The sequence below is a fragment of the Bubalus kerabau genome, chromosome 14 (genome assembly GCF_029407905.1).
Source record: "Bubalus kerabau isolate K-KA32 ecotype Philippines breed swamp buffalo chromosome 14, PCC_UOA_SB_1v2, whole genome shotgun sequence".
Lineage (NCBI taxonomy): Eukaryota > Metazoa > Chordata > Mammalia > Artiodactyla > Bovidae > Bubalus > Bubalus kerabau.
Window position 1 is genome coordinate 39,369,918 of NC_073637.1, and position 17,602 is coordinate 39,387,519.

The window sequence follows — 17,602 nt, forward strand, 5'->3', positions numbered from 1 at the left end:
ACCCTAGTCTGATTTCCGAAGGGACCTCATCCTTGAAGCGGTGCTGGGAGTGGAGGAGGTCGGGGGTCCGAGGCAGCATTGCATCCTGGGATTTGTAGTTTCTCTAGCGAGTACTGCCGTGTTAGGCGGAGTCAGCGCTGCAACCTGGAACTTGTAGTTTCTCACGCCGAGTCTTAAAGAGTCTGGTAATTTTGGAGGTTGTCCCTACCCCTCCTTTGCGGGTAAGCCTAGACGTAGCAGACGTCCGCAGAAGAAAGGTCGGAAAGTGGGGGTGCGGTTTCTATGCTAACAAGACCGTGCTCTTTATGAAGCACTTTCTGTCTTTTGTGAAAAGTTGCAGAGCTTATTGAAGAGCATCTCGGCAGCTCGCGAAATCGCTGGCCTCATTTCCTCTCTTCCCGGTACTTTTCAGTGTTTACTGAAAGCAACCACGCCCCCCACCCCCACTCGGAGGCCTTCACCCGTCGCCTGTCTCCCTCCCAGGGAATCATTCACAGAAACTACGGCCACCAGTACTCAATTCTGACACCATCTTTGTCATTTCACGCCCCCTCTGCCTCTCCTTCTTCTGTTCTCTCTCCCGCTGTCTCCTCGGCGCACTATCTCCCCACTCTTCCCATCTGCCTATCCTTTTTACAGATCTTACCTCCACTTAAGATGGGGTTCTATCCTGAGAACTCATGGTAAGTTGACAATATCAGTCGAAAATGCACTGGATAGACGTAACCTATTCAACACAGTTTAGCCTACTTATATCCAACCTGCAGTTGGGCAGAGATCATCAAATACAAAGCTTATTTTACAATAGAGTGTTGATTATTTCAGGTAGTTTATTGATTACTGTACTGAAAGTTAAAAACAGAATGATTGTAAATATATAGGTGGTTTACCCTCCTGATTGGGTAAGTGATTAGAAGCTTCAAAACCGAGGAGAGAGTATTATACTCCATCTTTCATACTGCATATAGCCCAGGAAAAGATTAAATAAGATTCCAAATTGTGTACGGTTTCTTCTGAATCTTACAGCTTTTTCACCATCATAAAGTCAAGTATAAATTGAACTATCATAAGTCAGAGCCGCCTTTATCTGCTTTCCTTTGGTGAAATTTAGGCACCCTTCCAAGAAGAGTGAAACAGCTAAATAAAGTTCACCCTCTGTTTACCGGACTGAGGCATGAAAAGAATGTAGGGCCAAGACTCTCACCATTGCAAGTTGCCCAACTAGGACTGCTGTGTAATGATGTCCACAAAAGGAAAACACAGGCGACCCAGAGTTTGTTGACCTAATTAGTGCCTTTGCCTGAAAGACACTTTTAGTTCATTTGGCAGATTAAAAAGTGTTGCAAAAGCAATACCGGACAGACTGTTGGAGGTTAATTTTTCCAAGCCTTTGCAAAAATGATTAAGGTTTTTTGGTTATAAATGGCACCCCACTCCAGTACTTTTGCCTGGAAAATCCCATGGATGGAGGAGCCTGGTAGGCTGCAGTCCATGGGGTCCCTAAGAGTCAGACACGACTGAGCGACTTCACTTTCACTTTTCACTTTCATGCCTTGGAGAAGGAAATGGCAACCCACTCCAGTGTTCTTGCCTGAAGAATCCCAGGGTTGGGGGAGCCTGGTGGGCTGCCGTCTATGGGGTCGCACAGAGTCCGACCCGATTGAAGCGACTTAGCAGCAGCAGCTCAGAATAGAGTTTGGTAAGGAGGAGAGGCAATGGGGTGAGAAGAGGAGGCTGTGGGCTCATTTTCGACTGAACTTTTCCTCCTTTACTTCAGGAGTGTTATTTTCTCCCCTTAAAACTTCCCTTTCCTCATTGCCTTATCGCCTTCTAAAAGGGTCACTATGTTAGTTGCCTAGAGAATGATAGAATTTTTCAGGTGAGGATGCTGAGGCTAACTAATGCCAGATTTAGGGCTAAAATCTAGTCAAGGATTGTTTTTTAAAAGTGCAAAATTTACTTAGGATATTATTTATTATGTAAATAATAATTTATTATTTACATATAGTAAACGTATAATACATGGTTATAAAAATGTAGAAATTGCAGATACATTGGTGTTTTAATATACTTTTACGTAGATTATACTGTATTTACATGGTTCTTTATACTATTTATTTTCCTACTTAACAAACCTCAATAACCCACACTTTTGTAACCAAAATCTCCACAACATCCTTTTTAATGTCTATAGAATTACATTGTCTAAATGTACCATGAGTCACTTAAGTATTTCCTTAAATGTTGGACATTGACCATATTTTCATTTTTAAGTCACTTTATGTAATACTGTATTCAGGATCTGCAGAAATCTTTGACCATGTTTCTGTTTCTTTAGAATATGAACATTTTAAAAGTTCTTGATTATCTATTGACAAATTCTTTTGCTAAAAGACTCTCCTGGTTTAACTTCCAACCCACTATAAAGAAGTATTTAGGGTTCTTACCAAATACTGGCTTTACCAAAAATTTTCTTTTCTTTTTTCCATCACACAATTCTGTCCTTAAGCTTAAATTAAAGGAGGGGAAAAGGCGTGGTGGATGGGAAGGAAAGACAGCTAAAGAACAAACAAAAATTACATATAATAATGGTGGCCATACATTCTACAAGGGGTACCCATTTTCAATTTTTCCATGAGCCTCCATCTTAAAACCCTCTCAGATGGTATGAATGGGGAATTCAAGGATTATTTTGTAAACAGCCTTAGTATCATTCTAAAATCCCACTCAAGTAGTATATATTTAAAAAACATCTCTAAACTACTAGAACTGGGAAATCTTTAACTATGAATAATAGTTTCATATAATTCTATAGCACAAAAATTTCAGAATATGATCTCATTTCAGCTATTTAGAAACTCTGAGTAGACCAAGTAGTATTTCCATTTGCCCACAGTTTCTGTAGGAAGAAACTAAGCTTAACAGAAGATAAAAATTCAGCTTCTCTTAATATATTGTTGAAGTAATCATACAAAGAGGCATTAGACTGAGATGGCTCTGATGTCTTGGTAGGTTAATGAGCAAGCCCATATTCAATCCTGTGAATACCTCAAAAGTAGGAACAACCAATCACAAACATCCAATGAGATTTTTCTCAAATAATGCAACAGCATAAGCTATAACAATCAAATAATTTCCTTGCTTTGCATGTGCATCTTCTTCTAGCTCCTGTCAGTGGAGTGTTCATGACTGTTTCAAGTTTGATGTACGATTGAAATAAAGTTTTGCTCAAATAAACTCTCAGAAATTTTAGCGTGCCTCAGTTTATCTTTTTAAAGCTATTAAAACTATTAAAAAACACTATGTGAACAGCAAGTTTAAATATGTATCAGTACAAGAATGGCTAATTGATGTTGTTTGTAATATGCACTACACTAAAGCAAGAATATTTTGGTTTTGTGGTTTTTTTTTTTTTTTTTTGTCTCAGGTGATCTGGAATCTTAGTTCCCCAACTGGGGATAGAACTGGCAGTCCTTGCATTGGAAGCACAGAGTCTTAAACCACTGGACCCCCCAGGAGAGTCAAGAGACGTTAAAAGGTAAGCAGAAGATAAAGAAAGTGAAGTTACAATAGCCAAGCCATGGAAACGACATGTCAAGAATACTGGAGTGGGTTGCCATTTCCTTCTCCAGGGGATCTTCCCAACTCTAGGATGGAAAACACATCTCTTGCATTGCAGGCAGATTTTTTACCATTGAGCCGCCTGGGAAGTCCACAAAGGAATATTACTCATTCATAAAAAAAGAACAAAATAATGCCATTTGCAGCATCATGGATACAACTAGAGAGTATCATACTAAGTGAAGTGAGCCAGAAAGAGAAAGACAAATACCATATGGTATCATTTATGTGCAATCTAATATATGGCACCAATGAACATATCTATAAAACACACTCAGACAAAACTACTATATTTAGAATGAATAAATAACAAAGTTCTACTGTATAGCACAGGGAACTATACCCAGTCTCCTGGGATAAACCAGAATTGAAAAGAATATGAAAAAGAATGTATATATGTGTATAATGGAGTCACTTTGCTGTACAGCAAATTAGCACAACACTGTAAATTGGCTATACTTCAGTAAACAAAAGAAACAAAAAAGAAAGTGAAATTATCCATAAAGAGATAGTATTATTTTATCCTTCTAGATACCCAGAAAAAGGTAGACAGGATTTGGAGTTGTGAAGGTGGTACTAGTTTAGACTATTAGTTTGTTCCTCTCTTATGCAAATAACATTTTGAGTAAAACATATGGTTCTGAAATAAACAAAAGAGCATATTGACTAGTTGGATGCTCATCCCTCGATACTCAGCTGAACCTGAACCTCTGGGCATTCTCAGGCTAAATTAATCATTCTGCATCTTGGGCTTCTGTAATATTTCATAAATTGGTATATTTCAATTATAATAAAACATTATATTTTAACTTATTTTTTAGGGTTGCCTTCACTATGTGTTAGGGGAAGCACACTGGCTGAAACTGCCCACCCTGGCCAGGCACTATAGTAACCATTTGTGTGAGCTGTTTTATGACATGAGGTCCTGGTAAGGAACGTGGAACTAACAAGCCACCACAACCAGAAGAGTTGGGGAAAAGTCAGGAGACACCACACGTCTGACCACTTCCCAGAGTCCTTCTTCCTGGCATCCATCCATCTTGAGCAATGCCTGAGCCACCAGGAAGGACCTTGAGTCAGAATGATTGGCCAAAGACAACCTGTAAATTTATCCTATCACCTTAAAACCCCAGACTGTGAGCCACATGGCAGAGCAGTTCTGGGTTTCCTTACCCTACTGCTCTCCACCCAGATGCCCCTACCCAATCATCTTTTGCTTTCTCAGTTCATGCGTGTCCTCGGGCAATTCATTTGAGTGTTAGACAAGAGCCCTCTCTCCGAACTTGGAAGGGATTCTACTTCCTGCAACATAAAAGCGCTGTGGATTCCCAGTTTTATTCAGTATCTTTATAGCCTCAGCTTCCGAGTTAGTCCTGGCAATAGGCAAGGCACTCAATACCTCTTTAACAAATAATAAACTATCCGGTACACGGATGAGAATGATTTCAGAAAACAAATTTGACAAGTATCAACGGTCAATGAGCGAATTCTACTTATCTTCTACCAACTCATTGGTTGGATCAAATTACCATTCATTTTTGTGCAAACGTGTAACGTATTATTCCTTTGTGCCAATAGATTAGAAACATTTTCCATAAAGAAAATGTTTAAGGGAGCCTAGAAAATGACACCCAGGAGAATAAAACATTTAACTCGGGCTTCCAGGATTTGTCCTTTGAGCATGGCTCTCCCCTCTATCCTTCCACACTGTTATAAAGAGGCCAAGACTCTAGCCTGCCTGGCGTCTCCGTCCACGCCTGGAGAATCCCAGGGACAGAGAAACCTGGCAGGTTACAGTCCATGGGGTCGCAGAGTCCGACACGACTAAGCGACCAACACACACACTCCCTTCCGTTCTTCCACACTGTTATAAAGAGACACACACACACACTCCCTTCCGTTCTTCCACAGTTATAAAGACACACACACACACACACTCCCTTCAGTTCTTCCACACTGTTATAAAGAGACACACACACACTCCTTCAGTTCTTCCACACTGTTATAAAGAGCCCCACACTCCGACAAGGGGAAGCAGCGTGGAAGCTGGGCGTCTGCTGGTCCCCGCAGCAAGGGTCTGATCCGGTGCACAGCTCAGCTCGCAGGGAACAGCGCGAGGTTGGGCACGTTGCAGGCGTGCCGTATGTTCTGCGCACGCGCCGGCGGCCAACCCTGCCGGTGGGCCTTCTGGGGGATGCGCCTGCGCGGCTCGTTCCAGCCCGGGACTGGTGAGAAGCCGCGGTTTAGGGTGTCGCGGTGCCGCCGCAGTGCGGTCGCCTTTCCTGGTTGGGTGTGGGATGCTGCTTCTGGCGTTGGGCGGCCCTTGGGCGGCCGGACTGCGGCTCGGCGGGAAGAGGACAGCGCCGTGGGCTTCCAACGCGCTCCGAGGCCCCAGGGCGGCTGTCTCGAGGGCGGCCTCCTGCAGAGGCTCCTCAGGGCGCGTCGGGGGCACGGGGCTGTCGGCTGCCGCGCCTGTTCTGCGTCGGGTGCGAGCCCAGGTCGGCGGTTAGAGGGCTTCGGACCCGTGTGAGGGCGGGGAGGGGGGCGGGTGGTGGAAGTAGCATCGGGCCTGAGGAGCCTTGTTTCCCCGCAGCTTCTCCCCTACTGCCCGGCGGCTCCTGTAGGAAAGAAGCCCAGTCCCAGGCTGGCGGGAATAGTATGTTTGGGCCTCGGGACCAGGCCGGTGCATCCCGGGGTTCACAGCACCCGCGGATCCAAGTGCCCCTTGGAAAGTGATTCTTTTCTGGGCGGTTCCAGTCACTTTACAGATGGTTGCAAATCCAGCGAGGACTCAGTTTATTGCCTTTTCTGTCCTTGAGCGCAAGCTTGTAAGAGCTAATCTTCAAGGAAGTTAGATGTGCCACGTGGAGATGGAACTGAAAAAACTCGGAGAACCTCTGAGTTTTTTCAATTTTTTATTAGGTGGCCCTATTTTTAGGAGTTACTATGCTCCCTGTTGCGGGGGGGGGGGGGAGGGTGGGGGACGGGATAAAGACGTTAATCCTTATTTTAATCTGAATAAATTGTCTCCTAATCCTGCCCTGTAAAATATTAGGTTTAGCAAACATGCCGAAACTTGGAAAGCCAGTGCGGGAATTGAAATCTAATTAAATTTCAGCCTAAAGGAATTAGGCATGCCTTTTACATCTTCAAGAGAGTGTGTAGTGAAAGTCATTTTCAGAGGTTCTGGGAACTCTTGTTCCTGTGAAATTTGATGTAGGAGTTCAAGTGGAAATTTTTCCTTATAAGGAACAAGAAATGGATATAAAGAGTTTGGGGAAAGAATATATATATATTAATAATAGCTGTGGCATAAATATTTTAGAAGTATTAAAAACTACCTGGGCTTTATAAACACTGAATCTGCAGTGTTTTGCTTAAATAAAGTGATTTTTTTTTAAACAAAAACTAATGCATTTAAATCTTTGCAACTGAGTGATAGTGACATGCAATAGAAGAAACTACTCCACTTTTTACTTGTTTAAGGTCACACTTTATCTAACAAGCTTCTAGCTGGCATGCAAACCTAGGTCTTCAAACTCCCAATTCAGTGTCTACTTGTGAGTGGGATTAAGGAAAGCCTTTCTGTTACTCAATTTGAGTTCTTCAGCTCTGTAGATTATTTGGAAGAATTCCTTAAATCACCCCATATGAGATGTTCTCTTTATTACATTTTTCAAAATAAACTTAAAAAAATTTAAAAGTTGGTCTAAAATGCAATTTATTATGCACTCACATCATGGTCTCTCTTTCAATAGATACCTGTTTGTTGGGAAAGAGGTGTTCGATGTTCACATACACAGCTTGACAAATCAGAAGATGGAAGGCTGATTTATACTGGGAATTTGGCCCGAACAGTATTTGGTGGGTAATCATAAATGAGAGGGTACTTCCTTTTTTCAACCTTTTGAATATAAAAAAGGTTCTGAGCATATGATACTTACTATTTTTATTGTTGTTTAGTTGCTAAGTCCTGTCTGACTCTCTTAAGACCCCATGGACTGTTGCCTGCCTGGCTCGCTGTCCACGGGGTTTCACAGGCAAGAATACTGGAGTGGGTTGCCAGTGGTTCAGGGGATCTTCTTGACTGAGGGATCAAACCTATGTCTCTTGCATCTCCTGCATTGGCAGGTGGATTCTTTATCCCTGAGCCACCACCTCATAATTGCAAGACAGAGGAAAGGTTATAAGATTTAATAAAGGATTTGGAGGTTGAGACCTTTGCATTTTTAGGAAATTTAAATTTTTATTTATCTATTAATTTATTTATTTGGCTGCCTCAGGATCTTTGTTGTGTCATGTGGGATCTTTTCTTGCATTTGGTCTCAGTAGTTGCAGCAGGCCCCCTGCAATTGCATCTACAGTCCCCTTAGTTGCCCTCCCTGCATGTGGGATTGTAGTTCCCCACTGAGGATTGAACCTGAATCTCCTACATTGCAGGGCAGATTCTTAACCACGGGACCACCAGGAAAGTCCCTTTAGGAGACTTTTAAAAGGTTTTTGAAGACTCTTAAGACTTTGTGGTCTTATGACTGAGCACTAAAGATTCATCCTTTGGTCACCTCTCAGGATGTTTAGCAACAAAATGTATATTTATATAATGTTTGAATATTCAGAGAAGCAAATATGAATGAATACTTAGGAGTAGTTATTTTGGGTGAGTAGACATTTACTCTATAGAGTAATTATGGTTCAAAGATATATTAAGTCTACATTTTTTTGATCTTAGAATTTTCAGCAAATGTATTTACTTAGTAACTTTTGTACATGGTAGGTAGGGAGTTATGGAGTAGGAAAAGACAGTGTATTAAATAACTACAAATTTAAAGTTGTTTTGTCTCCTTAGGTCATAATTCAGTATGTAGTATGGGATAATTTAGAAACGAAGAATGTAGGTATGTGGTTTGTTCAAGTTTCTGAGGTGGTATTTCATTTCAATAATCCTTATATAAAAAAGTATAACCTGAAATATTTGGAGGATTACCTTACAGCCACAAGATTTCAGTGCCCCATTGACATGTGTGTTTTTGATCATGTTGATGTTACTTGGTTGTCTGAAATTTAATCTGAAAACCTGTAAGTTCTCAAGTGTGTGTGACATTAAAATTGAGTATATTTAAAATACAACTTCAGCTAATTTAAAACTTTTTGGGAATAAGGACTGATTATAGTCACTGTTGGGAGGAGTTCTGAAATTCTTGGAAGAATCAGTTTTGGATGGTAGTAATTTCTTCAGAAGTTACAACATGAGTAGGTCTTTGAGCCTGTGTCACATCTCTGGATTGAGCCTTGGATACCTGGATTGATGCCCTTGAAATGTGTCAACTGTGACCCCCATGATACCCTTCTTTATGAACACAGACACCATTCCTTCAAATGAAGGGAAGGTTTATCCATTTATTTCATGTCCCCACTTGACTCAGTTCTGAACTGAAGAGAATATAAATAGGAATTAATTTTAGTGTGTGTGCTAAGTTGATTCAGTCATGTCCGACTCTTTGCAACCCTATGGACTGTAGCCTGCCAGGCTTCTCTGTCCATGGAATTCTCCAGGCAAGAATACTGGAGGGGGCTGCCATGCTCTCCTTCAGGGTATCTTCCCGATCCAGGGATTGAACCCACATCTCTTATTTCTCCTACATTGGCAGGCAGGATCTTTATTATTAGCACCACCTAGGAAGCCTCCTAATTTTAGTATGGTTATAATACAATATTTGTGGAACAGCAAAATTTTGCATGGTATTCAAAGTTCTAGAATTGTAGCAGAATTTGATGTTTGAGTTCTTTCAATATTAAAATAGAAAGTCATTCTATATGCTTATCAGGAATTAATAATTTTTCTGTGTAAAACTGAGGGAGAGGCATTAACATAGAGGTACCATTCCTGGAGATTCTTTAAACTACCAAATTGGATCCTACTGTAAAGACATTTGAGGGGACTTTTAGTTGGCAGTTCTTGTTAATTCAGCAACAAAAATTACTGATGTCATCGTGTTCTCATTTTAAGATGAGTAGAATTTGAACATAAAGAGGTGTGAAAGTGGGACATCCCAGGCATGGAAGTCGTATGAGCAAAGGCATCAGGATGGGAAAACCCAGAATATGTTTAGAAATAGCAATTACTTCAACCTGAGCAACTGATGCTTGGCTTCCCTGATGGCTCGGTAGGTAAAGAATTTGACTGCAATGCAGGAAACGCAGGTTTGATCCCTGGATCAGGAAGATCCCCTGGAGAAGGAAATGGCAACCCACTCCAGTATTCTTGCTTGGAGAATCCCATAGACAGAGAAGCCTGGTGGACTACAGTCCATGAGGTTGGAAGAGTTCGACACAACTTAGGGACTAAACCACAACCACCACCAGGCATAATAAAGTATATGTATGTATTAGTTTCCTACGGCTTTTAAAATTCATTTTCACACACTTGGTGGCTTAAAACGGCAAAAATTTATTCTCACAGTTTTGAAGGCCTGAAGTCTGAAATCACAGTGTTGGCATGTACATGCTCTGAAGGCGCTAGGGAAGAACTCTTCTTTGTCTCTTGCAGCTTCTGATGGCTCGCAGCCATCCTTTGTGTTCCTTGGCTTGTAGTTGCATAACTTCAGTCTCTGCCTGCTACTTCACAAGGCCTTCTCTGTGTCTCTGCTTGTCCTGTTCTGCCCTGTTAAGGACACTCACATTGGATGTAGGGTCCACCCTAATCCAGGATGATTTCATCTCAACTTTTAATTGTCTGCAAAGACCCTGTCTCCAAATAAGGTCACATTCTGAGGTTCTGGGTGGATGTGAATTTTGAGGGACACCACTCATACTACTATAGTGTGAAAAGAATAATGGGGAAACAAGAGGTGGTTTTTCTGCAGAAGACAGCTTCAGATCAGATCAGATCAGATCAGTCGCTCAGTCGTGTCCGACTCTTTGCGACCCCATGAATCGCAGCACTCCAGGCCTCCCTGTCCATCACAAATTCCCGGAGTTCACTGAGACTCATGTCCATCAAGTCAGTGATGCCATCCAGCTATCTCATCCTCTGTCGTCCCCTTCTCCTCCTGCCCCCAATCCCTCCCAGCATCAGAGTCTTTTCCAATGAGTCAACTCTTCGCATAAGGTGGCCAAAGTACTGGAGTTTCAGCTTTAGCATCATTCCTTCCAAAGAACACCCAGGGCTGATTTCCTTCAGAATGGACTGGTTGGATCTCCTTGCAGTCCAAGGGACTCTCAAGAGTCTGGTCCCCATTAAATCCCATGTGTACCAATGTCATGACAACTACTTGTGAGAAGAAGAAATTATTTTTAAATTACTGGTGCAAACAAGAAGCCTTCAACCAGCAGTGATGTATGAGAGTGACTGCTGTGTTACAGCCTCATCAACATGTATGGTATCAGATTTTTTGGTTTTTGCCAATTTGGGGGAAAAGTAATATCTCACTGTGGTTTTAATCGTATGTTTCTTATGTTTGAAGTTTAGCATCATTTAATCTTTTGAAATCTTCCCTGCTGGCTCAGATGGGAAAGAATCTGCCTTCAATGCAGGAGACCTAGGTTCTATCCCTGGGTTGGGAAGATCCCTTTGAGAAGGGCATGGCAACCCACTCCAGTATTCTTGCCTGGGGAATTCCATGGACAGAGGATCCTGGTGGGCTACAGTCCATGGGGTCGCAAAGAGTCAGACATGACTGAGTGTCAACTAAAACACACACACGCACGCACACAATCTGTTTAAAGGCCATGTGCATTCATGTGCATTTTTTGTTTCATTGAACTGTCGGCTTATATTTCTTACTCATTTGTTTATTGGGTTGTTGATCTTTTTCTTCTCATATACTGGCAACCTTTTATATCTTGGGTATGTTAATTCTTTGTGATACAAGTTTGTAGTAGTTTTCTCATTCATTTCTTTATTTTGTTTATGGTATTTATGTCTGTGTACATTTTAAAAATGTGATCAGATTTATCAACTTTCCTCTTGATTGCCTCTGTATTTTCTGTTCTCAGATTATAAGGCCTTCACAGGTATATAAGGCCTTCACAGGGCTTCTTATAGCTTTCTTATTTTATACACCTAGATCTCTGGATTATTTGGAATTTTCCAGGTATATGATATGAGGGATCAATTGAATTTTATTTTTTTCTGTATGGCTATCCAGTTGCCCCAGCACCACTAGTTTTAAATTATATCTTTACACTAAATTTCCATACGCAGCGAGGCTTCTAGATTTTGTGCTTTTGTTCCATTGATCTGTTCAGTACTGAGCCTATACAACACTATTTTAATGTTTTAGTATCTAACTCTCCCTCTCTTTTTTGCTTCCTTTGTTTTTCCAAATTAACTTTATAATCAGTTCATCTAGGATTTCAGCTTGTCCATTTTCCAAACAGATGGTGTTCAATCATGTTAAAATTATACATTCAAACTAAGAAAATTTTCATTTTAAGTTATTTATTTACTGTGGTAAAGTAGACATAATGTAAAAGTTACCATTTTGACCATTTTTAAATATATAGTTCAGAAGTCAGTGATTTAAAAAAAAATCTAAGTAAAAATATGTCACTATTTTAACTTGAGTGTTTTTCCTTGATAAGGAAATTTTACCTCTCCCACACGTTTCTTAACCACCAGTGGGGAGTTTTTGTTTTTAAATTTGCTATTTTAATGTTGGGCACTTAGCCTGATAAAGTTAGGCCTGTATTTGAACATTTTGTTTTAGATCTGCAGAAGTACTTGTTAACGGAGCATTTTATTTGATTATCTGCTGACTGGAATAAGTTTTATAGTATTCATAAGGATTTTTGAGTAAAATTAAATCTTTTATTGGGTAGTGCATTGTAATAGCCAACAGACTCGACCCTAGAGTCAGATTGCCTGGGTTTGAATCCCAACACCACTATTTGGTGAGGCTTCCCTAGTGGCTCAGAGGATAAAGAGTCTGCCTGCAATGCTGGGTCAGGAAGATCCCCTGGTAAAGGGAATGGCTACCTACTCCAGTGTTTTTCCCTGGAGAATTCCATAGACAGAGGAGCCTGGTGGGCGATAGTCAGTCCATGGGGTCGCAAAGAGTTGGACATGACTGGTGACTTTACCTTTTCACATAGATATATGGTAGCTATGTGACATTGAGCAAGTGCCTGATATTTTCTCATCTTTTAAATGGGAGTGATGATGATGATAATTATATATTTATCTTATAGGACTTTTTTGTAGATTTCATGAATAAAATATGCAGAGTGCTTAAAATAAAGCCTGGAATATAATAAGCACTATATAGGTGTTTTGGTTTTGTTGTTTTGGTAATGCTATGGTAGGAAGAAAGAAGAATTAATTGGATGGTATTAATCCTCTCCTATTTTCTTTTTTTAGGTGTGAAGTGTTTTTCTTACTCTACAAGTCTGATCAGCCTTGCGTTTCTACCATACATTTTTGCACAAAATAATGTTATATTTGGAAGTCTCCCTTTGCAAATCTTATTTTATGGCACCATAGGAAGCTTTACAGTGATCACTCCAGCACTGCTTCACTTTCTTACAAAAGGCTATGTCATTCGCTTGTACCATGAGGCCAGAACAGACACTTACAAAGCCATTACTTACAGTGTTGTACTTTCGGAAAAAAGTACAGTATTTCACCAGACTGATGTGAAGATTCCAAACAGCACGCATGTGTTTACTACATTTTATGCTAAAACGAAATCATTGTTAGTTAATCCAGCACTCTTTCCAAACCCTGAAGACTATAACCATTTAATGGGTTATGACAAACCATTCACTTTTGATCTGGAAGAAGCCAATGAAAAGAAACAGCTTAAAGAAGAGAAATGAGTCTGCTTTTTGCCATACCATATGGCATGTGAGATTTTAGTTCTGCTACCAGGGACCGAACTGATGCCCCCTGCATTGGAAGGGTGAAGTTTTAACCGCTGGACTGCTGGAAAAGTCTTGAGTTTGTTATTTTTATGTTTGTACTTAAATGTGATTTGTGTTCCAGTGTATGATAATTGCCTTTATGTTTGATTTTGTTAGTGACTGATTGTTAAATAAGTTGTATCAGAACTTTTAATTCGGAGACTTGTGTTCCTTTATAATAAAAAAAGTTATGTTTGAAAAAGAAAACATGTAACGTTCTACCATTTTGTTTAAAAGGGTGTGAAAATACATGTATATGCTGATGTATGCATGGTTAATTTTATATAATAAATGAGTCTCACCTGGGGATTGGATATCAGAAGCATATGGGAAAGTTATTTTTCCTTTGTGTATGAACTTTTCTAAGGATATAGATCCTACCTTTTCCCACAATAGAAATTCTAAAAATTCACACGTTATAGAAAGCAAGTGTTAATCTGCTTCCTTTGGCTCTGAATACAGGTTTTGCCTATCTTCTCTGACATAGCTGCCCATATTGAAGATTGTATACAGTAGAGTGTGGTTAGCTTGAAGGCAAATGGTAACCTGAGGAGTTTGTCTTCAGTGGTTCTGCTTGTCTCTCCACATGTACTCTCCTTTGGTACACTCTATCACACATAGGGAAAATCCTATCTACTTTGGTACGATCGTACCCATACAGATGGATAGTACCTTTTATAAAATAGCAGTCTTCATGCTAACTTATCACGTATTGGCATTTTAAGATTTTTACCTCTAATTGTAGAAAGTTGGTTCTTGTGAAGGATTTTCAGCCAGGAACAAATGGCCTCACATCATTATTTAGATTGGTAATGCTGATTATGTGCCTAGAATGCATTGGGTACTGGGCGAGTTGCCAGAGTCACAGTTAGGAACAAAACACCCAGTCTGTATAAAGCTGTGTAATAGCCATCACCTGCCACGATGGTTAATCTAATCTTTATGGCTTAGCTGTGTATGAGAGGGAGATGAACACTGAGTCTACAGAGCTACCCAAGGCCTCCTATCACCTGCTACAATAGTAAATCTAATTTTTATGATTTCCTTCTGTCTGAGGGAAGTGCATGGAGAAGCAGTAGGAGCATCTCTGCTGCTGCTGCTGCTAAGTCGCTTCAGTCGTGTCAGGAGCATCAGTAGTTCTTGGAAAGATGAAGTGTCAAGTTGTTAGAAGGTTACAGGAGACAGCTTAAGGTAGCAAAGTGCTCTTTCTGAGATTTAGAGCCTGCCCTCTGCTAGTATCAGCCAGCCTGTGGTCCTAGTAGAGGGCGGGCTGTATTCTCAGAGATGAACAGGCTGCCACCAACTCTGGCCTCTGCTTGGACTTCTCTGCCTGCCTGCCCTTCTGTCCTCTGTCACCTAGGTACACACGTGTTGCTGTCTTAACAATTAATGTGGTTTATATCTTTCTGTAAAAAGGTATTCCATAGTCAAATACTCATTATCAAACATTAGATACATAGAAGAAAACAGCACTGTTAACATTTTAAAGTTTTCTCTCGAGGGTCACTTTTTTCATAATTTGTTTTGAGTACATCATACCTGTTTCTTTAAATGTCCTGTATGCTGTTGCTAAGTCGCTTCAGTCGTGTCCGACTCTGTGCGACCCCATAGACGGCAGCCCACCAGGCTCCACCGTCCCTGGGATTCTCCAGGCAAGAACACTGGAGTGGGTTGCCGTTTCCTTCTCCAATGCATGAAAGTGAAAAGTGAAAGGGAAGTTGCTCAGTCGTGTCCGACTCTTTGCAACCCCATGGACTGCAGCCTACCAGGCTCCTCCGTCCATGGGATTTTCCAGGCAAGAGTGCTGGAGTGGGGTACCATTGCCTTCTCCGAAATGTCCTGTATACGTGCAGTCATTTTGTCTCCTGTGTAGTGGAGTGAAAAAACCTATTTTTGTTAGTATCAGAATAATTCCTCAGAGGACAGCATGGTTGCTTAAAAGACTGCATGAGAAAGATGTCTTCTCAAGGGCACGATTTGGAGTGAGACCAAGCTTAGAAAAGGATCAGCATATGTAGGATACCATGATGATTCATCAGTGAAATAAGTCTGCAGAAGCAACTCAGGCCAAGATAAGGGGAAAATACATGCACATCCCTCCATGCCACTTTACTACCCTCCCCTGGCAGAGTAATGCTGGAAAGATTGAGACCCTGATGAATATCCTACAATCTATGGGAAGGATATTGAGTAAGGTTTATTTGAGTCTCAGAAGACAGGGTGATTCCTTTGGACATCTGGGTTACATCAGATAGCATACCCTTGACAGTAAAATGTAATCCATCCCCTCGGTTTATTAATAATTATATCACATTGAAAGATAATAGCAAAAGTAACAAAACGGTCATTAGTTATGAATGACTCGTTTGTTAAAATTGTATTAGGATTTTTTCAGAAAAAGGATGGTTATCCAGATTCAGCAATTACCAATTTGTGGTCAGTATTGTTTGCTCTAGACCTCCTGCCCTCTACTTTTATTTGGGAGCAAGTTGCAGACATCATAGCATTTCTTTCTTAAATATTTAATTTTGTAATTCTACAAGTGAAAGTGTTGGTCACTCAGTCGTGTCTGACTCTTTGTGACCCCATGGGCTATAGCCCATCAGGCTCCTCTGTCCATGGGATTGCCCAGGCAGAATACTGGAGTGAGTTGCCATTTGATTCTCCAGGGGATCTTCCTGACCAGGGATTGAACCCAGGTCTCCTACATTGTAGGCAGATTCTTTACTGTCTGAACCACCAGGGAAGCCCCTTATCTACAAGATAAGGACTTAAATAGTAATACTAAGCTGTCCCTGATCCCAAAGTTATCAAATATCCAGTCTACCACTTTCCAACTGTTTCATAATTTCCCCCCTCTGTTTGGATTAAGATCTAAGTAAAGTTCTCACCTTATTTACACCTACTTTTGAAATGTCTTTTAAGACTCCTAATCCGTGGGCCCTTCTATTTCTTTCACTTTGTTTTTAAGCTGTGCCACGTGGCTTGTGGGATCTTAGTTCCTCAAAAAGGAGTCAAACCTGGACCGCCAGCAATGGAAGTGAGGAATCCTGACCACTGGACCAGCAGGGAATATCTTCTTTTTTTCTTCCCCTTGCACATCATCTGTTGAATACACTGAGTTTTTTGTCCTATACATGTTTTCACAGTCTAGATTTTTTTATTATATTCCCAAGGTGTAGTTAATATTTCTCTGCTACTGTATTTGCTATAAATTGGTAGTTGGACTTCAGGCTTCATCAGACTGAGGTTTGATTAGTTGGACAAGAACTAATTCATAGCTGATGTTTGTATTAATTATCTATTGTTGTATAACAAATTGCCCCTACAATGTAGTGGTTTAAAACAAACATAACTGCACAGTGTCTGTTGGTTGGGTATTTGGAAATGACTCAGCTGAGTGGGTATGCCTCAGGTTCTCTCATGGGGTTGCAGTGAAGATATCAGCTGATGCTCCTGTCATCTGAAGGAACTGCTTCCAAGGTGGCTCACATATGTGACTGACACATTTTTTTGTTGTTTAGTTGCTTAGTACTGTCCGACTCTTTTCAACCCTATGAAGGGCAGCACTCCAGGTTTCCCTGTCCTTCACTATCTCCTGGAGCTTGCCCAAACTCATGTCCACTGAGTCAATAATGCCATCCAACCGTCTCATCCTCTGTCGCCCCTTCTCCTCCTACCCTCAGTCTTTCCTAGCATTAGGGTCTTTTCCAATGAGTCAGCTCTTTGCATCAGGTGGCCCAAATATTGGAGCTTCAGCTTCAGCATCAGCCCTTCCAATGAATATTCAGGGTTGATTTCCTTTAGAGGTGACTAGTTGGATCTCCTTGTTGTCCAAGGGACTCTCAAGAGTTTTCTCCAGCACTACAATTCGAAAGCATCAATTCTTCGGTACTCAGCCTTCTTTATGGTTCAACTCTCACATCTATATGTGGTGCTGGCCTTTTGGGAGGAGGTCTGTGTTTCCTACTGTATGGATCTCTCTTTAGAGCCACTGTTTGAGTGAAGTCGCTCAGTCGTGTCCGACTCTTTGCGACCCCGTGGACTATAGCCCGCCAGGCTCCTCTGTCCATGGGATTCT

At 41.0% G+C, this 17,602-nt stretch overlaps 1 protein-coding gene and 1 long non-coding RNA gene across 2 annotated transcripts; both read left to right on the top strand.

Moving 5' to 3' along the window:
- Positions 1–149: 149 nt before the first annotated feature.
- On the top strand, positions 150–4,585 carry LOC129626821 (uncharacterized). The gene is made up of 3 exons (XR_008702226.1): positions 150–683; positions 3,428–3,538; positions 4,443–4,585. It is a non-coding gene; the product is annotated as an uncharacterized LOC129626821 (long non-coding RNA).
- A 1,270-nt stretch (positions 4,586–5,855) lies between these two features.
- On the top strand, positions 5,856–13,835 carry TMEM70 (transmembrane protein 70). The gene is made up of 3 exons (XM_055546297.1): positions 5,856–6,119; positions 7,380–7,485; positions 12,980–13,835. The coding sequence occupies exons 1-3, from the start codon at positions 5,919–5,921 to the stop codon at positions 13,435–13,437; spliced, it is 765 nt and encodes a 254-aa protein (XP_055402272.1). The 5' UTR covers positions 5,856–5,918; the 3' UTR covers positions 13,438–13,835.
- The last annotated feature ends 3,767 nt before the right edge of the window (positions 13,836–17,602 follow it).